The following is a 27997-nucleotide window of genomic DNA, read 5'->3' as shown; positions in this document are numbered from 1 at the left end:
TCTCATCAAGATGCTGACAGTGATACTTGGATACCTAACTCTGGGGCTACCAACCACATGAAACTCGACGCCAATGATTTCTCACACACTTCTCCACCGCAACGCACTAGCATTGCAAATGCCAATGGAGTTGTTTCTTCGATCATTGGGACTGGCACTGTGACTTTGTCACCTTCTCTCACATTATCTAATACTTTATTGGTTCCCTCTCTGTCTCATAAGTTACTCTCTGTCAACCAATTAACAACAGACTTAAATTGTGACGTGCTCATTTATCTTACCTTTTGTATTCTTCATGATATTCTCACTAAGGAGATTATTGAGCGTGGTATTAAGAGGGGGGGATTATACTACATGGATGATTTTAATGTGGGTTGAGCACATCACATGTATCATCCGCATGGTACCAAGGAAAGACATATTTGGCTTTTACATCATCGGTTGGGACATCTGTCTTTTGGTAATATGCAGCATTTGTTTCCTAATTTATTTTCACATATATCAACTGTTGATTTTTAAGTGTGATGCTTGTATCCTTACTAAAAGTCATCAAGTTACTTATCCATTGAGTATGAATAAAAGTGTTGTTCCATTTGCTTTAATATATTCCTATGTGTGGGGTCCCTCTCCTGCTTCTACTACTTTTGGTAATCGTTAGTTTGTAATATTTGTTTATGATTGCACTCGCATGACTTGACTATACTTGCTGAAACATAAAGATGAGGTATTGAGTGTGTTGAAATCATTTCATGTAATGGTTCAAACTCAATTTTCAACTAAGATACAAATTCTCAGATTTGATAATGGTGGTGAATATGTTAACCAAGGGTTCCATGATTATTTCCAACACCATGGAGTTACTCATGAAACCTCTTGCCAACAAACTCCTCAGCAAATGGTGTTGTTGAACGAAAAAACTGACATATACTTGAAACTGCTCGTGTTCTCTTGCTTGGAGCCCACGTGCCCAACAGGCACTGGGTTGATGTTGTTGCTATAGTCGTACACCTCCTCAACTGTATGCCATCCAAAGTATTAGGTTTTATGACACCCCTACAGGCCCTTTCAACTTATGTGTCCTTGCCCACCATATTGATGATTCCTCCCCGAATCTTTGGATGTGTAGCCTTTGTACATCTCCACAAGAACCAAAGCAATAAACTTGATCCCTGTGTTGTTTGGTGTTTTTTTTAGGGTATGCCTTACATCAAAAAGGATATCGTTGCTATGATCTGACCACCAAGCGCACCTATGTAACCATGGATGTAACGTTTTTGGAATATGATATGTTCTACTCTCCCTCGATATCCAATTCTTTTCTTCATGAGGGGATCTAAGCTGAAGAGCAAAATTGGTTCAGATTTGACTGGCAAGGGTTTAATAACATTAATGTGGTGGTCAATGGGGAACCTAATAAAACTCTAGATGCATCTCCAGAGGATGAAATAACTCTAAGAGCAACATCTACACCACCTGCAGCTGAATAAGAATCCCCCCCCCCCCCAAAACTCCTCAGTACCTGAAGAGCCATCTCCTGAGAATATCCTTGAGGTAAACCCTCTCATTGCCCCTCCGGCTAATAATGATATGGATACCTTTGATGGTTATATCTTACCTTTCAGGCATAATCAGGAAAAACCACCAAATAGGTACTCTCTAGAAATTGTGGAACGAAGATCAAAGTATTTGATTGTCAACTATGTATCTACCAAAAGACTATCCAAACCCCTAAAAACATTTGTGCACAAACTTTCTTCGTGCCATGTTCCCGCTAGTGTTCAGGAAACTCTAACAGACCCTAAGTGGACCCAGGCTATAAACGAAGGGATTGAGGCATTACTAAATAACAAAACATAGGCTCTTGTGTCATTGCCTAAAGGAAAAAGGACGGTGGGGTGCAAATGGGTGTTCTCCATCAAACACAAGGTAGATGGATCGATCAAACGGTATAAAGCAAGGCTGGTGGTAAAAAGCTATACGCAAAAATATGGTGTGGGCTATCAACAAACTTTCTCACCAATGGCCAAGTTGAATACAATTAGAGTTTTGCTATCTCTAGCAGCAAACCTTGATTGGCCACTGCACCAGTTTGATGTAAAGAATGTCTTCCTTCACGATGATCTTAAGGAGGAAGTGTATATGGATATTCCAACAGACCCTAAGTGGACCCAGGTTATAAAGGAAGAGATGGAGGCATTACTGAATAACAAAACATAGGCTCTTGTGTCGTTGCCTGAGGAAAAAGGACGGTGGGGTGCAAATAGGTGTTCTCCATCAAACACAAGGTAGATGGATCGATCGAACGGTATAAAGCAAGGCTGGTGGCAAAGGGCTATACGCAAACATATGGTGTGGACTATCAAGAAACTTTCTCAACAGTGACCAAGTTTAATACAATTAGAGTTTTGCTATCTCTAACAGCAAACCTTGATTGACCACTGCACCAGTTTGATGTAAAGAATGTCTTCCTTCACAGTGATCTTGAGGAGGAAGTGTATATGGATATTCCACCAGGATACACAACAACTTTAATGACTGAGGTTGTGTGCAAATTACAACGAGCACTATATGGACTTAAGCAATCATCTCAAGCATGGTTTGGGCGATTTAGCTTGGCAATGAAGAAATATGACTTTCAACAAAGCAATTCAGACCATACACTCTTCCTAAAGCATCAACTAGGCAAGGTAACAGCTTTTATAATCTATGTAGATGACATGATTATTATAGGACATGATTCAAAAGAAATTTTGAGACTCCAAAAGCAGTTGGCGACTGAATTTGAGATGAAATGTTTGGGAGGACTTAAATATTTTTTGGGAATTGAAGTGGCTAGATCAAAGCAAGGTAAATTTCTCTCCCAATGGAAATATATACTTGATCTACTATCTGAGGTAGGATTACTAGAGTGTAAGCCAGCAGACACACCAATAGTTCAGAACCACGGACTTGAAGAAAATCCAGACCAAGTGCCGACAAATAAAGAAAGGTACTAGAGGTTAGTTGAGAAACTTATTTATCTCTCACATACTTGCCTAGATATTGCTTATGTTGTAAGTACAGTAAGTCAATTCATGGATTGTCCTAGTGAGGATCACATGGATGCAGTGACCAGGATTCTTCGATACTTAAAGTCAACTCCTGGAAAAGGACTTATGTTTTCAAAAAATAATCATCATAGGGTTGAAGGATATAATGATGTAAATTGGGCAAGGAATATCTTGGACAAAAAGTCCACTACAGGTTACTTCATGTTTGTTGGAGAGAATCTGGTTACATAGAGAAGTAAGAAACATAAGACAGTGGCATTATCAAGTGCAGAAGCCGAATTTCGTGGAATGACTAAGGGTGTTTGTGAGCTCATCCGGCTAAGGAGACTATTGACGAAAATCAGCTTTGCTCCTAGTTCTGAGATGGATCTGTTTTGTGACAATAAGGTGGCTATTAATATTTCTCACAACCCTGTCTAGCATGATCATACAAAACATATAAAGGTGGATCGACACTTCATCAAACAAAACCTTGAAGCCAAGGTAATTCGTTTTCCTTTCGTGAAGTCTGAAGATCAGTTAGCAAACACACTTACAAAGGCAGTATGCAGTAAAAACTTCTACAACTCACTTGACAAATTGGGCATAAGAGATCAGTGTGCACCAACTTTAGGGGGAGTGTTGGCGTGAGCTGTCATTAAAATCAATTAGAGAGATTATAGGGATGAGCCTTGAATGTAAATCCACTGTTCAAGGGTCGCCCCTTATATTAGCCATAATCTTTGTATATCCAAATATAGGTTTCAATTATCTTCTATATATGTGTATTTCCATCTCTGTAAATAGAATGAAGCAATAGACAATTTTTTTCCCAAAGTTTAACATAAAACACCCAAGCAAGGTGGAAAATCCAACATGCCTTAGGTGGTTATAGTCCTTCAAACCAACAACTTCAGTAGAACAGGGTGCCATGTCATCTAGCACAACTTCTTAATACAAAATATTGATTCTTTTGGACAAAATCAAGACATATATTACTCTATATATAATATATATTAATATAAAATTAAAGGAAAAATACATGGGAAATCTTAATCTCTATGTGTACTGCCTTCAAACTCTTTTGGGCATTTCTTCAAACACCCTATCTACAATAATGGACTTGGTTGTAAGAAAAAAAAAATCTTCTTTGCAACCCAATAAAATCTCCTTATCACAACTGAAAATGTTGAATGTTATAGGAGAACAATGAGCTTAAACCTACATGCATCGATTTTCTTCACGGTCGCAATCATCGTCGCTTGACACCACTGGCGGCAACAAGACTAGAAGCATCCATCTTCTTGATCTCCTAAATAATTAAAAATCATTACGTAATCATTGTCGCTTGATGCCAACAACATAGTAAGATGAGAAGCATCGCTTATTGTCACTTTCTTTCTACAAGTCAAATTGAATTTACATGTATGGATTTTCTTCGGTGATAATGACAAAGCTCCCACAGACCTCCTCACATACTCTCGAACATGCATGTACAAAGCTCCCATTAGAGTAGGTAGAAACAACCTAAAACCTCATCCTATCCCTTCTGACAAATCCTATATTATTGTTGGCTTATTGTTAGGGGTAGCAAAACGGGTTAACGGGTCGAGTTTGGGCGGGATTAAACGGGTTCGGGTTGATCCGTTTAATAACAAGTGACTAGCCTATAAACCCATACCTGCCCATTTAATAAATGGGTTGTAAACGGGTGACCCGTTTAAATAAATAATTTATATATTTTAATATTGGACGATGGATAGATCCAGGGATATCCAATGACTGAAACCAACTTAAATCACTTTGGGATGATCTAGAGCTCCCCCCGGCTATGCAAAGAACACCCAGCGAGCAGCGACGCACTCGAATTGTTGGACACAGACCCCTAGTCCCTAACCCCCACTGCCACATCTCTGATCTCCCTCACACACACACACAAACACACTCGTAGTCTCACTGTCTTTCTTCAAAGCCTTCTCTAAACTTGGAAAATCCTTTGATAAGGTTTAGGAAAATGAGAAGGGTGTTCGGGTATGGCGGCGTCGATGGGGATGGCAATGGCGATGAGGGCGGCGATGTCGCCGTTCATGGTTTCACAGTGGCAAGAGTTGGGTTTCTACGCGACATGTGCTAGAGTGGTGCGCAAGCTAGAGTGGAGGGCGAGCAGTGTGCATGCTAGAGTGGAGGGAGAGCAATGCGCGTGTTGGAGTGGTGGCAGGTGCTGGTGCTGGCATTGTTGCTACTTAATTGCTAATGCTAGGTCAGGTTTACAGGTTAGAATATAAAGTGTATATATGTATATTAATGCAAATAAACGGGTGACTCGAGTTGGAACTCACCTAACCCGTTTAATAAACAAGTCGGGTCCTTATTGACCCGTTTATAAACGGATCAGTTTGCATTAATCCAAACTCGGTTTAAACGGACAAGTTACGGGTCAACCATTGAGTTTCGACCTGTTTTGCCACTATATTTATACAAATAAACAGGTGACTCGACCCGAACCTGCCTAACTCGTTTAATAAACGAGTTGAATCCTTATTGACCTGTTTATAAACGAGTCAGTTTGTATCAACCCAAATTCGGTTTAAACGGACGGGTCATGGATTAACCGTACCCGTTTTGCCACTCCTACTTATTGTTAAAATAATAGTACGAAAAGTCCATGCACCCAAGGTAACCTAAGAGTGTCACTCTTCTTAATTTATTGCAAAACTACGGGAGATATTTAGGGCTTTAATTAGAAAGTTAGTTAGAAGATAACTAACTTACAAAGTAGTAGATTATTTTAAAAAAACATACTATTTATGGAAGGTGACTGACACGTCCCTAACACCCGCTGCGTCGTCACATAAAAGCACGTAATCATTTGATTCCCTCCCGCCACCGGGCCCCCGCTGCGCGTGGCTTTTACGGCGGCGTCGTCATTGACTGTACGGCGTAGTGACCACGCACTCGAGAGGGAGCGTGTTAATGCGCCGACGTCGTTTTAATTTTCTCAGATAAGCGCTACCCCGTTTTTGGCACTGTCAGGTGCCACGTCACCCGTCTGACATGTCAGAGCGGGAGCTCTCGTGGAAAGCCACGTGTCAGTGACCTCCTCGCCCCTTCTCCCCGTTTTTCCGTTATTCGGACACGCCCACGTGGCGGTCATGTCAGTCGGGCCCACCGCCCACGGCCTCTGGTTATTGTAACATTCAATGGCTCTCTGCCCCCATTCTCCCTCTCTCTCTCTCATCTATCGTCTCTTTCTCTCTCTAAATTATTCCGGCCACTTGCTCAAGAACCGGCGGTCGGTGTCAGATTTCCCGGCCGCTTTTTCACCTATATATATATATATATATATATATACCCCATCAGCCTCTCTCTTCACTCACTTTGGAGAGAGAAAGAGAGAGAGAGGCGCAGAATAGCAACAGTAGCTTCAATTCCTCCATCAGAGGACCCGCGTTTGGTATTGAAAGCTTATAAAGCTGCCTAACTCTTACATACAGTACACCACCTTTTTGTGCACAAAACCAAACAGTGCATACGATAGCAACACCTGCAAGTCTGCAACAATCTTTTCCATCTCACCCCACTACTTTATTATCTCTCTCTCTCTCTCTCTTCCTTCTTAATTTTCTCTGTAAGAGGAGTTGTTTTTTGGAGAGAGTGTAATGCACAGAATCTCGACGGAGATGTTACACTGCCTGAGCACGCCGGGAAACCTCGCCGGGAACGGAGCGGACATGACGGTGATCGAGAGGCAACGGGCTCGCTTGAAATGGCAAGCAGAACAACAGCTTCAACGGCAGCAGCAAAGCCACCAGAGTTTTTTCGGCACCGGGAATGAGTTCGATTTCTTTAATTTAGTGAACCAAGCTCCGCAATTTCAGGGTTTGATTGAGGGTGACTCGGGGGTAGTCGCAGAACTGGTGACCCGGTCAGTGAAGGCGGATCCAGGTTTGGAGAATGCATGGCCGGAGTTGCGTGGGTATGGCGGAGACACGACTGGTTTTGAGGCAAATGGGTTTGTGAACGGATCTGGGTATGACATGAATTATGCCATTTCGAGGACAGTAAGTTGCCCGCCGGAGATGGCAGCACCGGCAACCCAGCCGGAGGCGGCTGTGGCAGTGGCAGCAGCCGAGGCCAAGGGCAGGCAGACTCTGATTACGGAGAAGCTGAATTTTAGTGTTGGTAGAGAGAGCAGCTTCAAGAAGAGGAAGGCTGACAAGGCTCAGAACCAAAAGGTGTGACTGGGTTTCAATTTGAGATTTGCTATTGCTAGAATCATAATCACACTACTCTGAACTACTGTGCAAAGTTCAAGAAAAGTATGAACAAACAAATTAATTTGATTGTAGATTTCTTTTTAGTTTCTTCCTTACTAGACTTGTGGATTCCGTTGATTATAAATTTTTCTGTAATTTGAATTCTTTTATTTCTCAATTTGGTCAAGGTCTCTGAATCATGGATGCTCATCCAAGCCCAATTTTTCAATTAATCTTTTTAAATTGAAAGTGTATAGTAACTTTGACAGCTAGTAATTTCATCAAATTAAGAACTTGATTGTAAAACTAAAATTTAAAATAGAATCTCAATATCTGGAAATTAGGAGAATTTGTAGCTCAAATCTCTTTTGGGTGTTTCCAGGTTGTTGCCGAAGGTGACTCCAGAGATAAGAGGTATAAAGGATGCAACGAAGAGGGTAAATCCAAGATCACAGAGCAGAACAGCAACAAAAACAACAATAACAATAACATTAACAGAGAAACTTCGGCTGATACTTCAAAGGATAATTCAAAAGTTTCGGAGGTTCAGAAGCCTGATTACATTCATGTCAGAGCACGTCGCGGCCAAGCCACTGATAGCCACAGCTTAGCAGAAAGAGTAAGAATTTTCTTTAATTGTTTTTTTTTTTTAAGGCATACTTGCTGTGCTATGATCAGAGCACTTGAAATCCTCTGTTCAATACGGTATATAACTTGTAGGATATTTTGTGTTTGTTACTCAGGTGAGAAGGGAAAGAATTAGTGAGAGAATGAAATATCTTCAAGATCTAGTCCCTGGGTGCAACAAGATCACTGGAAAGGCTGGAATGCTCGATGAAATCATAAACTATGTTCAATCACTTCAGCGGCAAGTTGAGGTTAAAAGACCCACAATTTTCTTGCTTTTCTTTTGTTAATTTTCTTCTTCAGACATCATTAACATGCAAACCTCCTATGCTCAATTGGTTGTTTTTATCATCGATATAATTAACAGTTCCTGTCCATGAAACTGGCTGCTGTGAATCCCATGCTCGAATTCAACATTGACAACCTCTTTGCGAAAGAGGTAACAGAACATTTCACAGTAACTATATAGCACGCATTCAAGAAATTTATTTTCTAATTTTCTTCTGTCTCTAAACCTGTTTTGTTTTGTATCAACAGGTGATTCCAACTTGCACAGCTAATTTTCCCACAACAGGACTATCTGAAATGGCAAATCCTGCCTACCTTCAGTATAATCCTGCACAACAAGCAGCAGGTTGTGGACTGGAAATGGGAGTAAATCCTCCAGATATGGGGCTTCGAAGAACCATTAGTGCTCCTGCACCAATCCCTGAAACATATCTAAACCCATCCTGCTTCACTGTAATTTCTAAAGAATTTCCTTCCTTTGCTCAATTGTATGATGTATCGTACACAGCTTTACTCATGTGGATTAATCTAAAACTGCAGCAAATCCAGCCTTCTTCGACTTGGGATGCTGAACTACAAAACTTTTACTGCGGGGACTTTCAAGGAAGATCTACGTCCTTTCCACCTCAGACCTTTACAGGTAGACAGAAATAACTTGTCATGTCAATCCCATCTCCCCCTCTTTTGTGATAATTTTACAAGTTGGTAGGTAGAAAACAATGCAAATTGGACTTAACCACAGATGATGGAGATAATAATGAGACCCACATGCCTTAATGATTTGCTCAAGAAAGGGACCAGGTTCTCTCTCATTAGAAACAAGTAGTCACTTATGACTTTATTAGTGATCCTTCTTTTCCATCCTTCCCCCCACAATGATCAAAGCCATAGATTTTTTCACCAGTGACCATAAATACCCCAAGCTTTACTTTAAAAAGAGGAAGCAATAAGGAGACTGGTGCATTTTGGTTCTGTCTGAACACCATATGCTCATCTATCACCATTAAAGGGTCCACATCCAGCAGCAAAAATTACTCAAATGGTATGGGTCCATCTAAACAGATCATCTAAAATCGCTATTCACATGACAGGGTAAAACATGCTAGCTGTTAACTTCATAGATAAGTGCTATGGTGGTTATGGTGTGGAATTCCTACTTTCCATGTTCCTATACTTCTGAGCTACTTTTTTCCACCCCCTTTTGGCCGAGTACCTACTCGGAAGTGTTGAATCTAAATAAACTACATTTATTTTCGCAGGGCCCATTGAAGCCAGCAACTTAAAGATGGAGATTTGAACCACAAAATGAATCAAGCAATTTCTTGGATGAGTTTAATCCAGAGGCCTTCATCCTGATTCTTTCTTCAATTTTCTTTTTACTTCCTCCTCCAAGTACATAGCATAATCTAGATCTGTGTGTATACCTGCAACGTAGTATGAATAATGTTGATACCTATTTAACATCAACCTTTACCTATTACCATTGTATATTTATTACAGAATAAAATTTATTCACTCAATAGACATTTAAAAGGTTGATGGAGATGGTGAGGGGACCAATGTTTAGGGTTGAAGGCAAGTTTATTGGTGGGGTCAGGGAGAATGAAATGGATAACTGAAAGAAAGGTGGTGTTAATTTGGTTTGATACATGTGCATTTACTTTTTCTTGTCATTCTTGAGATCACAGAAAATCATGGTGTTGTGACCTAAACTACCTCTGTATTTCAGATGAAAGGTACAACAATCTAAAATTATACTCAACATGAACATGTTGTGAACAGTTTGCAGAAATTGCCATCAAAAAAGGAACAAATCTTAATTGCTGAGGAAATGTGCCATACCAATCCAGTAGCACAAATTGTCCCGTTGTTGGATGAGACTGAGAGACAACTCCAGCCAGTCCTGTGAAGGATGGAAGACATGAACCTACCAATGTGCAGTTGTGGGTCCCTCTCAAGACAGAATAATACAGGTTGATAGAGACTCTGACCATTAATTAATATAATGAAGAGTACAGTGTCCTCCCCCACCTTCTCTCTCTCTCTCTCTCTCTCTCTCTCTCTCTCTCTCTCTCTCTCAGTGGACACTCATCTCTCATTCCCAGTGCATTACTTTAGGATGGGCCTCATTTCACAAACTATACTTAAAAAAAATTGCATTATTATAACATCATTAGCTAGCCATTCATATTATTGATTTTATTTTCCTATTTTGCATGCAGAACATTCATGTGAAAAGCTGGACTTACTACCAAATCATGTGATAGCTCATGTTTAAGCTGTGGGAGAGATTATTTATAGAAACAAATCACACAAGAAAGCATCCCTGCCCTTTGAACATAACCACAATCCAATGGTAAAATGAAAGGGAGAATAGAAAAAAAGAAAGGATGGTGGAATGTAGATTATGCAAGTCAAGTTTCCTAATGACCACAAAAGAGCAACAGTGATAGCATTTAGAGGGAGGAAACTTGTTGAAATTCTATTAGGTTTCACAACTTAGCATATCCTAAAGCTACTAACAACCATCCTAGAACTACCATATATTGATTTAACTATTCACTAGTGATGCATAGATGAATGGCTTACCACGGTAGTACTTATCACAATGATGGGACTCATGGGTCCTTAGTTGTTCATGGTCATGCCTATTAAAACAATTGATGTGATGTTTTCACCTCCCTACCTTTGTACTGTTTTATTGTTGAAATGTTATAGATTGCTATCTCAATATATGAAAATTATTTAAAAACAATGTGCAGTGGAAGATATTGATATTTGATGGATGGTGTCACTCTAGCATTAATCTTCAATGCAGTTATGCTTAATATTGTCCTTACCAATAATAGTCCTTGCTCATCTAGCATTTATATTTACCTATTACACAATGTTCCCAATTAGCTTACCATTATTAATATTACAGTCTACCAATTCTTGAAACAATACATGAACTCAAAGGGTTCGCCAGAGGTTTCTTTTCACATATGATGGAAACAGATATAACTAGGTCTCTGAACAAAAGGTTTTATATAAGAAAGGGAAAAGGGTACTCTAGCTCGATATCTGAAAACTCAGTTTGCCCCCTCTCCTGCATTCAAGCATTTCCAAAAATGTAGTATTGTCCCCAAGCTGTTTCAAATGGATTCTTACCACTTCTAAGTTCTTCCCCTCCAATAAATACAAAAATCAAATTTCTTTCCATCAACTTGCTTGATGGGTTTCCAGAGAAGAAATCGTCCCTCTTGTCTGCCTGGGTGGCATGTTGAACCAAAAAGAAAAAATGTGCTCTTTTTCACTGTATACAATTTGGGTATGTCGCTTGTGTAGTAACATAAGGCATTTTTTTCCGGCTAATGTTGGGTAAGAATAGAGTTCTCTACTTCTTCAACATTAAGACATTGTTTCTTTTAATAAACTCCCATCCTTTTGTTAAGAAAGGAGCTTTTCAGAGTACTGGGGGCCCTCCAGACGCCTTCACTGCACCTTCTTGCCCTTGGAGTAAACAAGAGCCTCAGCTTTTCTTCCCTTTCAAGCCATATAAAAAGGGTGAGAAGGGTGGGCCAACCTCATCCTATGCAAGATCTGCTAGATTCTCTCTTATTTAAGTGGATGGTGATGGATGATTTTGCCTTTCTCTTTCCCGCGCCCACTGCAGCCACCGTGAAAGTGAAATTTTCCATTCCTAATTTTTGAGGTTCTATATCTTCCAACCTTTCACCCGGTGCAGTCTCAAGGAATAAAAAGCTAGCCAAAAACCCACAAGTATTGATTCTCTTGGCTAAGTGAGAATATTGGTACAACACTCAAGCAGTCTGTTTGGAACAATGGCACGCAGCCTCCCAAAGTTTGCCCCATTTTCTTGTCAAAAGGGTCTCAGAAATTCTCAACCAACCTAAAGAATATCAAACTCAAATGGGTTGCTGATAGAATGGAAGAACTGAAAATTCAGAATGCAAAACAAGATGTGTTCAAGATGTTAGATTTTCTTGGTAAGCAGAGTGGAATAGACCAACCAAATCCTTAGTAGCTGGATCCTAAGTCAACTCACCAAAAAGCCTCAAACTTCACTGCAGTTGATAGGCCAGATCTAATCATTTGTTATCATTCCAAATGCATGTATGGACCATCCTCTCTCATGAACTCACACAAGATTCTGAAAAAATGTTTAATAAAATGCCACGAGGACCCCCAACGTCCTATTAAAAAGCAATACAAGAACAAAACAAATAATACATGCAAACTTGTACTAAGAGTTGCAAACATCAAAAGAAGAAATATCTCAATATAATACATCGACCTTTGTAGATTTTAATTCTTTGGTCCATCTTTCCCAGAGAGCTATTGTGGCAGGCCCATCTCAAATGTATTGAGATAGCAGGACCACACTACTGTGGCAGACCCACCTCAAATGCAGGACAGCAATATAGTAGTCATAAAAATATGCCATCTGATTCTAGAGGATGTGATTTGGTAGTTAAAATAAGAAGACCAGAAAATCAAGTTAATTAGGGAAATGGATAAAGATGTCTGGCACTGATTTAGCTGGAAGCCTGGAACTAACTACCACATCAGCAGAAAGTAGTCAGAAACTGAAAATTAATTAGGTAAGAACTCTATTAGCTCCAGGAATCATGCCAATGCAGCAGCTGCTGAAGTGATTGTCTTTCAATCACTCCTATTAAACTTGAAAAGGCACAAGATACGTTCTTTAACAGGAAATTGCTGGACAAACCACAAATATAAATAGGCCAATATCCATCCAACAAATTGTTTAACCTTGTTTATTTTAGAAGGTCAGTGGGTACTGTAATAGGGACAGCAAGCATGGACCAAATACTTTTTTTTAATAGGCTGCACCAAATAGTCATTTGAACAACTGATTATAATTTAAAATACATAACTATATAACAACTAGTCAATGTTCATTTGTATTAAATGGCCCTATAACAGAATAAAATAGCATTCACTGATAATAACAAACATAGATTAGCTCAAAAAAAATGTTCTCCCACAGCAATCTAAATTGTGTCATTATAACCTGTATGCGCTTCCAAAGTTTATGTGCTCTCACTTTGTGCTTTATTTCTTATATCAAGTAAATAAAACTAACAATTTGTTGGTGATTAGTCTGGCAATGTTTAAAATCTAAGCTAAAGCAAGATGAACAGCTATAGGGCCAGACGAGCAAGACTACAGGGCTTACTCTAGAGTCAGGGCTTGAAAAGAATGTTCTTCAAGATCAGGAAGTCATAGAGCCTAAGAAGCAGCATATGTAGCCTAAAAGTAAACTAAATGCAGAGTGGTTGTGAAAGGCAAAATGCAGATGACTTTAACATAAACATAGTGATGCAGGACAGCATCATGGAATTACAGCCAATACACAATTTGGGATAGATAAGGGGAGCGGGGAGGAAGAAGAAGAAAAAGAAGGAAAAGAAGAAGAAAAGGAGATACAAGGGGGAATCCAATGTCCACTTCAATTCCAATTCATCAAAAAACCACCTCTCACATTGGTTTCACACACTATTTATAAGAAACCTTATAATACAATAAATTTTATATATATATATATATATATATATACCCCTAAAGATACATGAAATTACAAAGACCCCTAAAATACACAAATATTACATACAAGCCCTCAAGTGCACATAATCCTATACTAATTAAGCCAAACACATGAACTATTAATCAAACCCAACAATCCTTACCAAATTCTTCCAAGTCTCCAACAAGGATTTACCCATGTCCTGGCTTCTTGTCCTACAAGAAATTTCCCTCAGTTGGAAAAAATTCAGCCTTGAATTTTGAAAGATTGGAGGATCACAAATAATTAAGCAATGAACGTGGATTCTTTGAAAGATGGTGCTTGATTGACGCAATGAACCTTGTACAAATGGCAGCAAGTTGGTCCAAGTCAGATGCTCGCAGCACTGATGGACCCCTCAAAATGTGTACAAACTTCATAATCAACCCTCCCTTGAAGTTCTTCAAAAATTCAGTTTTTTTTTTTTGGCAGGAACAATCAAAATAAAGTGGCTGGAAGTAGATACTTTACTGTTTGGGAAGTGCAGAACAGGGGAAATTTTTGCCACATGCCCTTCGCCAGCATGTGAGGCGCGTGAGTCACCAGTGGCGACTTTCCAGTGATGATATTTGGCAAGAAGGTAGATCAGAGGGTGGCAAGTTCAATGGGAGTGGCGATTTGATGAAAAAAACACAAGGGATTTTGGAAGGCCTATGGCTGGGAAGTCTTCTTCCAGAACGTAGGATGACACGTATGGTCAGACGGAGATGAACTGCTGCAGGTAGGCCTTCCAGTGGTTTCTGTTTTTTATGCTGTGGGCTGTGTCATGGGATTCTACCAGCAAAGTGGTGTTCGAAAAATGAGTGGCACAATCATAATTCCAGCTAGAAGTTAAAGTTTTTTTCCTCAAATATCTAGGACTAGTAATTGATGTAGGACTGGAATCAAAAGGAGAAGAGAAGAAAACAGCAAGCAGATTTATAGACCGAACAGAGGAGAGAGAAAGGGAATAAAGGGAGAGAATTAGAAAGAAGAAAAGAGAAGGAGAAAGAGGAGGAAAGGAATCAGATATCAGAAACAGTAGAAAAGAAAGAACGAAGGAGAACTAAGGGAGAAAAGTAGAGAGAAGAAGAGAAGAAGAGACGGCAGAGCAGCAGTAAGGTACTGCCCAGGGGAGAAAGAACAGAAAAGAAAAGGGAAGAAGGAAGAGGAGGAATGATTGGAAGGAAAATGGGGAACTAAAAATTGAAGAATGGAGATCATGCTTGGGGCTCTGATACCCAATGATGCAGGACATCATGAAATTACAGCCAACACATAATTTGGGAGAGATAGGAGAGGACAAGAAGGAAGAAAAATGAAGAGCAGGAAATATGAAGGGAAAATCACACGTTCACTTGAATTTAAATTCATCAAAAACCACCTCTCACACAGATTTCACACATTATTTGAAAGAAATAAGAAATTACACGTATAACCCCTAAAGATACATGAAATTACAAAAAAAAAAAAAACCCCTGAAATACACAAATATTACAAACAAGCCCCCAAATGCACATAACCCTTTAATAATTAAATTAAACACACAATAAACTATTAACTAGACCCAACAACCCCTAGACCCAAGTCTTTTGACTTAAGTCTCCAATAAAGGTTTAACCTTGGCTCGGCTTCTTGTCTTACATCACATAGCCATATGCCTAAAATTTTCAAGATTACTGAAAATATATCTAAATTTGCCATAGTATGCAACAAATTCTTGATCCTGAAATTTGTTTGCAATTCACAAGATTACACATAATTCAAAGATCATTAAACTGTATACAGGGTGACAGATATTCTCAACACAAATTCACATTGAATAGAATCAAATTTAAATCTGTCCTACTCACAGACTGACAATTTTACAAACAAGCTTTTATAAAAGTTCATAATCTTCATGACTCATTTCACAAGTTCTATCGCCAATTTCACTAGATCAACGATTGATCTCCAAATTCTGCCAACCCAAAATCATAATTCCACATAAATTACTGAATAGAATGAAATATAGAAAGGAAATTTTAAGGCGGCAATTAAATTAAGAAAGAATACCTTTGCCAGGAACAATTATAATGGGTGCTGATTTACAATGGTGGACACAATACTCACCCACACTTCCCTGTAGTACACTGTAGAAACACATAAAAAAAGGGGGATATGAGAGAGACAGAGAGACAGAGACAGAGACAGAGACAGAGAAAACCTCTTGCTTAATCTTACCTCTGAATTAAGCTTCTGCCTCTGGAACCCATGACTACAGCTGCAGGCTTCAGCCTATCTGCTTCCTTGCAGATTGCTTTGCCCACATCCCCTTGCACAATCCTAGCCACAGTCCTCACCTAATTCCATGCAAATTTTTCAAAGTTAGATATACAATATCAGATGTGCCAAGATGAAGTCAATGTTGACCACTAAAACATCATTGGCTTGGAATTTTTACATATATATATATATATGCAATTCTTTCTAAATTCAGGTACTCATACATTCAGTTGGCCTATTTTTTTCTCACAAGATCAAGCTTTGCTAGATTGGAGCTGAGGCGACCATATGATTGTAACTGTGTTATAGAGGGAAATATAAATGGACGAAAGCCTATTTATAACAGGTGCTCGCCAAGTACGTTCTAGAGAACAAAGGAACATAAATGATTCAATTAAGTAGAGCACTCAAGGAAATGGATTTTAGATGATGACAAGGGCTCTAATCACAGAAGAATTCATTCATACAAGAGAAATTAGTTCATAAGGTCATGGAAGCACAGCATGCACAAAATCATGACAATGATAAATCTCAGGACACCGACACTCAAACCATAAAAAACTTAGATCACATACATGTGCCAGGAGCAAAGATTCAATAACTTTATAAACAGGTCTGAAAATAAGGCCAACGTTGAAACAAGGAATGCAGAATAGTTGAGTATTCTTCTTTGAGAAAAATCATGATGGATACCCAATTTAAAGGTGAATTCACTTTTCTGATAATACCTCACATGGGTTGGCAGCGTCTACTCAATATAGATATCCAAAGAACAGGAAATTTTCATTTTCAAAGTTCACATCATATAGCTGGTGGATAGGCATGTCCATCTGACTTGGTGTTGCATATAGACTTCCAAGGAGTACTAATAGAAATTATAGATTGTTAAGTATAGTTATTTGCCCTTATTAATGAGTTCATGTCATGTAAAATTTTATTTGTTTTTATTAGATTTCCTCACTGTAAACTTAATCACAAGTTGCAGCAATATTAAATTAATTAAGTTAAATTAATTTACAGGAAACTGATAGGGGCTCGTACCAGGTAACATCTGTTTCCAGCTATGCAAGAATTGCACTGAAAGAGACTTATGAGAGAAGAATTTCCCCCTTCCAACATTGTGCTTGGCCAAGAATATATGCCATATGATGGACCTTGTAATGAGTTCGCGTATATTTTCATAATTGCTTTGTTTTCTCACACAACACTTCTCTTTCCTATGCAGAATAACACCATAAAAGGTTCATGCTTTGGCTTTCAAAGTGAAAAAGTTTATGAGTCAAAATCAATGAAAAGAAGACAGAAAAAAGATTATTGTAACCTTGCTTCTGAAAGTGAAGTTCTTCAAACAGGTTAATGAAAAACAAGCCTGATTAAACAATTTATATTTTATAATGTAAGCAACAATGACAACAACAACAACAAACATACTGGAGTAGGCAGTTAAAGCCTTACTCACCCTCTCATAATCTAACCTAAAGAAATATTTTTTAAAATAGATATATCTCTTTCAAAATAACCCACTAATACAAGGGTTGACTTGTGAATCATATGTACAGGAATTTGAAATAAAAGATCTTAGAGTTGCAAGGAAAATCCTTGGGATGGAAATTTATAGGGATGGATGTAAGGTCTCACAAAAGGCATACAAAGTAAATGTGTTGGAGGGATGTAGCTTGGGTAATGCTAATTTGGTGTCTACTTGCAAATCATTTCAAATTATCTTCAACTATGTTTCCAGAGTCTGAGTAGGATGAAGATGTCCAAGATACGTACACCAAGGCTGTGGGATGCTTGATGTATGCCATGGTCTATACTCATATGGATCATGCCCATACAGTTAATATGGAAAGTAATTTTATGGAGAACACAGACAAGGCGCAGTAGCAAGCCTTGAAGTGGGTTCTCAGGTGCTTGAAGGACTGCAGACTTCGACATTAAGTTTGGTACAAGTGAGCATTCAGTTTCAGTCAAGGGGGATGTTGTTGCAGACTTTGCAAGAGACTTAGATGACAGGATGTCCTACAAGTTATATTTTTACCATGGCAAGTGATCTGTTTGTTAAAAATTCTGGCTAGAGTTGATTATTGCACTATTTATCAGAGACAAAATATGTGATAAAGGCAGAAGCTGTATGGCTTACGGGTTAGTGGCTGAATTTGGCACAAGGCAAGAAGTTATTCATTTGCGTTATGCGATCTGCTTAGCTATAGATTAGGTCTATCATACCAAGACAAAATATATTGCAATCTAGTGCGACAAGATAATGGAGTTGATTACTACTGAGATTTAGCTTGTTGAAGTGGGTACGAAAGAGAATGCAGCGAATATATTGACGAAAGTTATTAATCGGAAGAAGTTTTTGCATTGATTAAACTTGCTCCATCTTGCAATTTCCTAATTGACAGTCCAGGACTTCAGGTGGAGATGACTGCAATGCTCTCAGGCAGTAACTATTTGTTAATTGTTGAGCTATGGCTCATATTCCACAAGAGGTTTATAAGGGGAGAGTTTTGCATGGCAGGTGAGAGGCCCAACAATCCCACATAATACAGTACAGAATTTTTGAGTTAGTATTCATATATTATTATATTACACTGCATCTGAGAGCATAGATTTCAGGCCTTGGATTTGGATTTGAGTGGATTTGAACAAAATTCAATACAATTTTATATTTCATCATATCTAAATCCACAAAAATACAAATCCAACATCTCTCTCAAACATAAGGTTAGGGTATTTAGGAGTTCTGACATGTAGATTAATGCAGCATAAAATTGTTATGAGTTACTTCCAAATTTGAGCTCTAAAATCCAAAACATTACTATTGATAATATGGTGGAGATTCTCAAAAGGTATGTGGATGTAGGCAGTGCCAAATCATGTAAACTGTTATGTTCTCTTTTTGCTATTTTTCTTTGAATTTACTATGTGTACATAACCCTAGGTCCTACTCACAACAAGAAGGCCGTCAAAACTCCAAAGAAACATTGTCTATTGATCATAGCGTCGATCACTCGATCTCGTATGGAAAAAGCGAGATATAAGCTAAGAGTACTCAAAATTCAAGGAGTGTTTCATCCGAATACCACTCACCATAGCAACCTGCAAAGCCTCAACAGCAAGTTTCTCCATGAGGGCCTTGGTCATCTCGTACACAACCTCGTTCTCCACATCTAAACAATAAATCCAAATAAACCCAGAAAATTATACGACCCAAAATTCAAGACCCAAATTTAAGGGGGAAAAAATACCGCAGAAATCCCTAAAGTTACAAAGCAGCAAATCAAATTAAGAGTGAAGATGTTGAGTACTGGAGACGGCATGGACGAGGTGAATGGTGTCGGCGAGCCGGCAGAAGTGGACGAGGGCCCAATCAAAGGCGTGCTTGCTGTTGGGGCCATGATCAACGGCGATGACGATGTCTCGGCCACGCCTTCTCTCGCCGGTCTCTCTCTCCAGCTCCGGCACGGGCACGATTGGTATGAGCGACGGCAGCTTCACTTCCCTCCAGCTGTAGTCTTCCTCCTCCATCACTGTTTCCATTCTCGATGCTTTGAAGAAAAGAACGAAATCAAAATGATTTGATTTTTTAGCGCACAGTGACGACAGAAGAGAAGAAAACTAGAGGGGATAAAGGCAAGTGTCACGGCTTTTATCCCCGGGATTTTGAGTCAGCGGCGATGGTGTTGGAGAGTTGGACGTTGGACCTGCTTCAGCCGCCATGAAAATTGCGTGATGAAATTTGTCAAGGCGAGTCTCTTTCATTTTACTTTTTGATTTTTTCCAGTTTTGGAGTTCGTCTTGGTTGGAACAACAAGCTCAAGATGATGTCGTTTTGATGCAATCTTTTTCTTCTTTTTTTTTTTAAAAAAAATGGCGGCACCTCCATTTATTTATTAATTTACCCTTACTTTTGACGAAGGAATACCATGATTACAAGATAAAACAAAAGGAAAAGTACTAAAAAATCATCCCAAAACTAGCAACCAACCAAATTAGGACAATAAAACTAAAACATAACTAACACAAAAAATATAAATATAATCAAAATCAAAACAAAATACACCAAACGAAACTCTAGAGTTGAACTAACGACGAATGGAAACAAGACCCCACCTATCCATCCGAAGAATACCTTTTAGATAACGTGGTAAAAGGTGTTGTTTTTCATAGATTACATTGTTTCCAATTTTTCCTTCTTTAGTAAGAAAATCAGTCGCACTATTGTCTTCCCTATATTGATGCATCACCATGACGTTCACTCCTTTAAGCTTCACCACGAGCTCCTTCCAAAATTCCCAAAGATACCACAAAGTATATCTACCTTTCCGAAACCAAGCAACTACAATTCGCGAGTCACTTTCAATAATCACATTAAAATAATGCAAACGTTTGCACAAACGAATTCATTCCCTAATTACTTTTAATATCGCACTATTATTCGTATCATTGCCAAAATAACTGGAAAACGCCGCTTTTGCCATGTCATGGCAATCCCGAATAATTCCTCCACCTCCTGAAGTACCCGGATTGCCCCTACAACTCCCATCACAATTAAGTTTTATCCACCCTATTGGAGGTTTAACCCACGAAATAATTTTTTCAGACCTGTTGCAAACTCTCTGATGCTTAATTTAAAACTCATTCAAAATCTTAATGTCTGACTTCTTCAATTTTTTAAAAGAATTTGTGCTCTCAGTAATAAAACTAACCCATAATCGAACACTTCTCCACATCTGATCTGCACTTTGATAAACTCCTTCCATTGTCGCTTTACATCTTCGATTCTAGAGGCACCACGTAATCAAACATGAAATCAACACAATTAAAATACCTTTCATAGACTATTTTTAGCATAGTGGAACCAATTTACCATTTTGTTTTTCTAGGGAAGGGATCGTTGGAAAGGAATCCCCAACGCCACACTAGCCCGACGCCAAACCTCTAAAGTCACCTCACCTAAAGAAATAATATGATCAATATTTTCCTAACTTCTCTTAACGCAGCAATCACAAACCGAAACCATCAATATTCATTTGGCCTGAATTCTATCATCTACAGCCAAGCATCTAAACCAAACTCTCCATAAACACATTGAGATTCTTTTGGGCAATAAACAATGCTAAAACCAGTCATTCCATACAAAATTATCACTTCTGCTCCTCACTGCCTCTCAAGCCATTTTTGTAGAAAATTTACCATTAAGGGCAGGCTTCCAGACAAAAATATCCTGCCCACTTTTACCCGTCGGCATCTAGTGCAAAATTTCTTTTGTTTTATCAGCACCAACCAATTCCAGTACTAAATCAGAGTTCCAATTATTATTTAGCCAGCAATCCTTAATATACAGTTTCTTATTCAAAATATCATCAGTGCTCACAGATAACGGGCCTGATGACAACCACATGTAGAACCAAAAAGAAGAATTCTCACCTCTCACCAAAATTTTAACATTATCTATAACTTATGAAATGGTGACCATAATTGATTTTTAGAACCAAGAGTCATTTGATCTCCTCTTCCTTATTAATAAATGATCAGTTCTGCAATATTTTAGCCCTAAAAAAATCTGTCCACGGATTGTTAGAGGTAAGCAATCTGAAGGCAAATTTCATGATAAGAGATTTTTGAACTTCTTAAGATCTCTCAGGCCCAGACCCCCTTCCGAGGTAGGTTTATAAATTTTCCCCCAAGAGCGCCAATGAATCTTCCTTTTATCTTTCACCCCTCTCCATAAAAAATTAAAAAGAAGAGAATTAATGCGAGAATATGTGACTTATGAAACCTTAATAACATACATCAAATGAATAAGCATGCTAGACAATACATGTCTTAATAAAATCAATCTTCCACCTTGCAAGAGCAATTTAGATTTCCACCCTACAATTTTCTTTCTAATATTCTCCACAAGAGGCTCCACTGTCCTGGAAGACAATTTTCCAGACACCAAAGGCGCACCCAAATATGTAACTGGGAATTTACCTTCCATGAAACCTGTGATTCTTAATAAACCACGCTTCCGAGTAGGAGTAATGTATTTCGAAAGAAATAACGCTAACTTTGTCTTACTGATTTTTTGACCCGACCACTTCTCATACATTTCCAAAGTGTAAACTAAATTTCTAAGAGACCTCTTCCCACCATTTGCAAAAATAAGAATATCATCCGCATATAACAAATTCGAAACCAATGAGGCCCCAATCGAATGATTAAATTGACCAATCCGACTAGTCTCATAATTTTTCCTAAGCAACCTTGTCAAAACCTCCTCCATTATGATAAATAAATAAGGAGAGAATGGATCCCCTTGCCGCAATCCTCTCGTAGATTGAAAAAATCCTTTAAAGGTTCTGTTCATTAAAACAAATAACCATGGGAACTCCACATAATTTTTATGAGTTTACAAAACCTCTCAAAGAAACCAAAAGCCTTAGGAACCTCCAAAAGAAAATTCCAATTCACTCTGTCATAAGCCTTAACCATATCGAATTTTACCATCACATTGCCGCCAGCTATTTTTTTATGCAAAGACTGAACCATTTTTTGAGCAAATGTAATATTTTCAAAAATACTACGCCCACAAGATAAAACGTCTTGTTCATGCAAGACCAACTTATCAACAGCCTCGGTTAGTCTAAAAACAATAATCTTGGAAAGAATTTTATAAGCCACAGAGCATAAACTAATAGGCCGAAATTTATCTAAACTAGAAGGATTATCTACCTTCGGAATTAAAACAATAAACAAAGAGGAAAAAAACTTGGAAAGAGTAGTGCCCTGAAAAAAAATCCATTACCGTATCCAAGAGATTTTTTTTTTAACAATGTCCCAGCAAGATTTATAGAATTCAGAGCCAAATCCATTCGATCCTAGACTGCTTTCTTTGGGGATAGAGAACACCGCTCTTTTAACTTCTTCTTTAGTCGGTTCGGCGCAGAGGAAATTATTATCAACATCTGAAATTTTCCTTTGAATTAAGTCGGAGATATCGCATGGTTCAACCGCTGAAGACTCTGAAAGAAAATTCTGGAAAAAAACAGTTGTTTCATTATGAATTGCTTCCGCACCTTCCAATATCCTCTCGTTGTTCAGAACCATACGGTCTATACGACTCTTATTCCGCTTCTGATTGATAACTGAATGGAAGAATTTAGAGTTTTGATCCCCCTTAATCAACCATTTTTTTTTTTCGCAATTTGTTCTAGGCGAGATGCTTCCCTATTCTCCCACACCTGAATCTTCAACTTAGTAGTCAAGTAATCAGCTTCGACATCTTCTAAAAACCTTCTTGCAGTTGATTTTCTAGATATTCCATCTTTTTCTCAAGAGCTTTTAAATTTTCTCCCACTCTCTCAAAGACATTTTTATTCCATGCACGTAATACAACTTTAGTTCTCTTAAGGCAAATAGCAAGTTTCAAAAGATCCGAGGCCGAGTCATTCCTGATCCAGGCATCTTTAACGCACAACAAAAACATATCATGCGAGCTCCACATATTCAAGAACCGAAATAGGGTAGGACCATACCGAGAGAAAGACGTATTTGTATACACCACCATAGGGCTATGACTTTGATTTTTGAAACCCTAAATTTTTTTAAAAAATTTGATCGAGATAAATTAATAAAATGAATATAAATATCTAAAAATAAATAAACATCAAAGGATTTTTAAGAGATTTTTGAAAAGAAATGCATACTTAATAATTATTATGCAAATCGTAAACTCAAGTTATGAATGAGTTACAATCAAATTCAACCTTGAGTGAGTGATGTCTCTTACTATGTTGTATAATGTGTAAGCTACAACTTATTTATTCTAACAATCTATTATTCTAATAATATGAGACTAGATATCTTTTAGAGTTTTTATTTTCTTCATGGCTTGGTCTTACTTCATATGGTGTCTCCTTATGCACAATCATTTTTCCATTTCCTTTTGTTAGTATATTTTAATATTATTATTTTATTTATTATCTTGGAAAAGAGCTTATATCTTGAAATGAGTTATGTATCTACATTTAATTAGGTCATTCATTCATGTATTTCATAAATTCATAAAATTAATTATGTGAGTCTAACTTAAAATTAGGTGTGTACCTACTTAATATATATACATCTTATTTATTAAGTGCATGGAGAATGAAATGTCATTTTGTGCATATAAATAGACTCTTAAGGCATTGGCACTACACACCAATATCTTCACATCATTCATCATGTCATCCTTATTTCAAGTCTAGAGAGTTTGACATATAAAGAAATGTGTCTTTTTGTAGAGTTTTGGACTTCGTTTGAGCAGAATTAGAAAGAGTCATACGATTCAAATAGACCTGTTGTATCATAAGGGAGACAAGTCTTGAGAAGTTCTGTTGCACCGATTCATGGGCTAAGCCAAAAATCGCAGAAGCTTGAATCTCTTTAAAGACAGCGAGATATTCATGTCTCAGCCTATTTGCGAATCATGTTTATATTTGTATTTTTATTTGTATTTAAGTTTTATTGTTTTTATTTTATTAAATTTCATAACACCTTTAAGGAGATTCAAAATAAGTAGTCTACAATTGAGAAATCAAATGAAAATTTTTTGAGATCTCAACGAGCCTTTTCGGTTTAAAGGAACTCACTTCAAGAGATGGAAAGGCAAGGTACTCTTCTAACTTAGTCTCCTCAAAGTTGCTTATGGTCTCACCGAGAAGGATTCAAAAAAAAAATTTTGATACCAAAAAATAAATGAATGAAGATCAAATGGTCGATCATCATGAAAAATTAGAACAATACAAAAAAGTGAGTATAAATGTCGATATTACATTTTAAATTGTCTAGCCGATCATTTTTATGATTATTATGATATTATTTATTCCTCCACAAAGAAAATCTAGAAGACTTTGCAATTTAAGTATGATACCAAGGAGGCAAGAGGGCAAGATGCAATTATAAAAGGGTAATCCTAACAATGGTAATACCGCAAAGGTAAATTTAATTGCTTATGAACATAATACTATGCCCAAATGTCTTTTTCCTAAAAACCCTTAATTAAAGCCTAAGAGGAGAAATATGAAAAATATAGTAAACCTCACAAAATGAATAAGAGCAACCCTAATCAAAAGAATTTGAACTAAGGACCTCCTTTCATTCAAAACAAGCAAAACAACAATGTTTGTTATGTTTTGTGATAAAAGTGAATATTGCTTGAATTTGCAAATTTCGAAAATGTGGACCTATTCCTCAATCTAATATAATTAAGGAACCATTTGTGACGATGCTTACTAATAAAAATATGGTCCACAATATTGAAGGGTGGTGGGCAGACTTAGATGCTAATAGGCATGTCTGTTATGATAAATTTTAGTTCAAGGTGTACACTCCTTTTAAAGAACCCAAAACAATGTTTAAAAAAAAAAAAAAGCATTTAAGATAAAAGATTTAAGTAAGGCTAAAGTTATTTTAAGCATAAACATTACAAGATCGTGTGATGGTATATTTCTAGATTAATCGCATTACATTGAAAAATTTTTGAATAAATATGCTATAATAATTGCAAGCATGTTACTACTCCTTTTGATTCAAGTAATCGCTTAGTTCATGTTAAGAATGAAAATGGAGTGGTTAATCAAAAGGAATATAATAGCATTATTGGTAGCATGAGATATACATAGACTTGACATTGTATATGCAGTAGGAATACTTAATAGATTTTCAAGTAAGCCAGGTAGAGAACATTGGAATGCTCTTGAGTGTGTAATGAAATATTTAGTTGGTACAAAAAATTATGGCTTGTATTTTACGAAGTATCCTACTGTACTTGAAGGTTTTTAGGATGCTGATTGGAATACTTTGTCAGGTGATTCTCTCTCTACCTAGTTATATTTTTACTTTAGGTGGTGGTGCTATTTGCTAGAAATCTAACAAAACAAACAATAATTGCTAATGGAAGTTGAGGTTATTGCTTTAGCATCAGCTAGTGAGGAAGCAAGTTGGTTGAGAGATATGTTGTATGAAATTTCGTTTTGGGAAAAACCAATACCACATATCCTAATTAATTGCGATAGTACTACTACAATTGGTAAAGTGAATAACCGTTATTATAACAATAAATATAAACCCATAAGAAAAAAAAAAAAAACACACAATACTGAGATTATATTTGAGTAGTGTCATCATTAATGTAAGTTATATAAAATCTTTTGAGAATCTTGCAGATCCATTAACTAAGGTCTTAGCAAAAGAAAGGGTCTGGAATAAATCGAGGGGGACAGAACTAAAGTCCGCAAAATCATGAACCACGTATGAGGATACCTAACCCAAGGACCAAAGATCCTGTAATTGGGTTTAATGGGAAGAACGAATCATATGGTGGTCGTAAGAAATACACTATTTGTAATGACCAGGATAATAATAATGATATTTAAATAAAGAAGAAGGGAAATGGAAATGGTAACAGAATGAATAACCGATGGAAATTACCAGGGCCTCGTCGACAAACACAGGGAATTCGTCGACGAGAGTATAAGAGGACCTCGTTGACGAAGGCAAGATTCGTCGACGAGGAAATACTGAGAGAGGTTTTGAGCAGTTTGAATTTCGTCGACGAGGAGTGGGTTTCGTCAATGAAATTATTAAAAGACTCGTCGATGAGATGACGTAGCACGTCGACGAATCCAGTCCTATAAATATCAAAAACCCATATTTTAACTTCAAAATTAAGAAATCTCTCACACTCTCTCTCTCTCTCTCCCTTCGGCTCCCTCCTCTTCTCCCTTCAATTTTGGGCCAAATTTTCGCCAGATTGAGGATCTGAAGCCACCATGACGCTTCTGGAGAAGTTCTCTGCATATCTGTCGGAGCGGATCGTCGGTGGAACTCCGTTGGAAATCATCTCTGAGTTGAGGTAAGGTTTTTTATGCCGAATTTGGTCTTACCATAGTCGTAGGAAATGATATTTATGAAGAAATATTGATGTTTAATTCTGAGGGTTGTCGTTTTTAGGGCATTATCAGGAAACCCTACAGGTGTTAGACCAAGATTTTTAGGGGCTTTCTCAGTAGCCGGGTAAGGGAATAAACTAAAATAATTATTTTTCATACAAATTACTATTATTTATGAGCAAATTGATTTTCTAAAAAATATGTACGATATTTGAATATTATGGAATAAATGCATATTTGGGAAAATACTGTTGTTGTATGGAAATTATGATTTTAAAATGAAATGTATGATTTACCTAGCTTTGTGTGGCATGAATGTTATTTTTCATGAAAAGTATTATGATATGGAAGATTTTACGAGTAAAGCATGTTTTCAAGTATTATAAAAAGACACAGTATGTTATGATAATTTTGACAAATACATGATAATTGATTTATTTTTAGAATGTGTGTATATGAAATGATTTTGGCACGAGGCCGTATATACTTGAAATGATTCCGGCGCGAGGTCGTGTATATATGAAATGTTCGACGCGAGGCCGTATTTATGAAATGTTCAACGCGAGACCGTATTTATGAAATGTTTAGCGCGAGGCCGTATTTATGAAATGATTTCGGCGCAAGACCATATTTATGAAATTATGAAAGATGCTATTTTATAATGTATTATATGTTATCAGAATCTAGATGTTAGTTTAGTTCAGTTCAGGAGCTCCGTACCGTAACTTATAGATCAGATATTTATGATCAGATTAGTGCTAACCACCCCACGAGGGGGTGGGAGATGGATAATCGATGTGACTTTCAGTAGAGTGTGGACGTCCACCTAGCCAATTCGGATCAGGGTATGGCGGGCCCATCGTACTTACAGACATTTTTTACTTGGCAGTAGTCGGCCATCCATTGTCAAGTCCCGCCTTCGGGCTGCACAACCCGTCATGAGGGGTAATACATGACTTCAACTAACTATTCATCATGGGTATGTTTTCAGTATTATTAGCTATAACAGACATTCCATGATCAGTACGAATTATT

General features: G+C 37.6%; 2 protein-coding genes across 3 annotated transcripts; one reads left to right on the top strand and one right to left on the bottom strand.

Annotated features, from left to right (window-relative positions):
* The first annotated feature begins 6245 nt into the window (after positions 1-6245).
* On the top strand, positions 6246-9720 carry LOC131156203 (transcription factor HBI1-like). Its single transcript, XM_058109716.1, has 7 exons — positions 6246-7264; positions 7668-7904; positions 8029-8163; positions 8280-8351; positions 8450-8653; positions 8741-8840; positions 9460-9720. Exons 1-7 carry the CDS (start codon positions 6689-6691, stop codon positions 9495-9497), a joined length of 1362 nt encoding a protein of 453 aa, XP_057965699.1. The 5' UTR covers positions 6246-6688; the 3' UTR covers positions 9498-9720.
* A 5769-nt stretch (positions 9721-15489) lies between these two features.
* LOC131156204 (universal stress protein PHOS34) lies at positions 15490-19844 on the bottom strand. 2 transcript variants are annotated; one of them, XM_058109717.1, is made up of 5 exons: positions 19349-19844; positions 19131-19210; positions 15993-16111; positions 15825-15901; positions 15490-15729 (listed from the first exon to the last, which is right to left on the bottom strand). In XM_058109717.1, the coding sequence occupies exons 1-5, from the start codon at positions 19578-19580 to the stop codon at positions 15704-15706; spliced, it is 534 nt and encodes a 177-aa protein (XP_057965700.1). In that variant the 5' UTR covers positions 19581-19844; the 3' UTR covers positions 15490-15703. The 2 variants fall into 2 exon arrangements, with proteins under 2 accessions (XP_057965700.1, XP_057965701.1); XM_058109718.1 differs by lacking the exon at positions 15825-15901 and having other exon boundaries at positions 15490-15763; positions 15967-16111; positions 19349-19794.
* Between the last annotated feature and the right edge of the window lie 8153 nt (positions 19845-27997).

This window comes from Malania oleifera, chromosome 5 (genome assembly GCF_029873635.1).
Source record: "Malania oleifera isolate guangnan ecotype guangnan chromosome 5, ASM2987363v1, whole genome shotgun sequence".
Lineage (NCBI taxonomy): Eukaryota > Viridiplantae > Streptophyta > Magnoliopsida > Santalales > Ximeniaceae > Malania > Malania oleifera.
The sequence above is the reverse complement of the archived record's forward strand: the minus strand, read 5'-3'. Positions and strand labels throughout refer to the sequence as shown.

What these genes read in the sequence shown, in the direction of transcription:
- LOC131156203 (XM_058109716.1), top strand. Translation starts at nt 6,689, where the DNA reads ATGCACAGAATCTCGACGGAGATGTTACACTGCCTGAGCACGCCGGGA. An exon ending in ACAAGGCTCAGAACCAAAAG is followed by an intron (nt 7,265 to 7,667) that starts GTGTGACTGGGT and finishes GGGTGTTTCCAG; the next exon opens with GTTGTTGCCGAAGGTGACTC. An exon ending in ACAACCTCTTTGCGAAAGAG is followed by an intron (nt 8,352 to 8,449) that starts GTAACAGAACAT and finishes TTGTATCAACAG; the next exon opens with GTGATTCCAACTTGCACAGC.
- LOC131156204 (XM_058109717.1), bottom strand. Translation starts at nt 19,580, where the DNA reads ATGGAAACAGTGATGGAGGAGGAAGACTACAGCTGGAGGGAAGTGAAG. An exon ending in GGCAGAAGCTTAATTCAGAG is followed by an intron (nt 15,902 to 15,992) that starts GTAAGATTAAGC and finishes GTGTTTCTACAG; the next exon opens with TGTACTACAGGGAAGTGTGG. An exon ending in TATAATTGTTCCTGGCAAAG is followed by an intron (nt 15,730 to 15,824) that starts GTATTCTTTCTT and finishes TTGGGTTGGCAG; the next exon opens with AATTTGGAGATCAATCGTTG.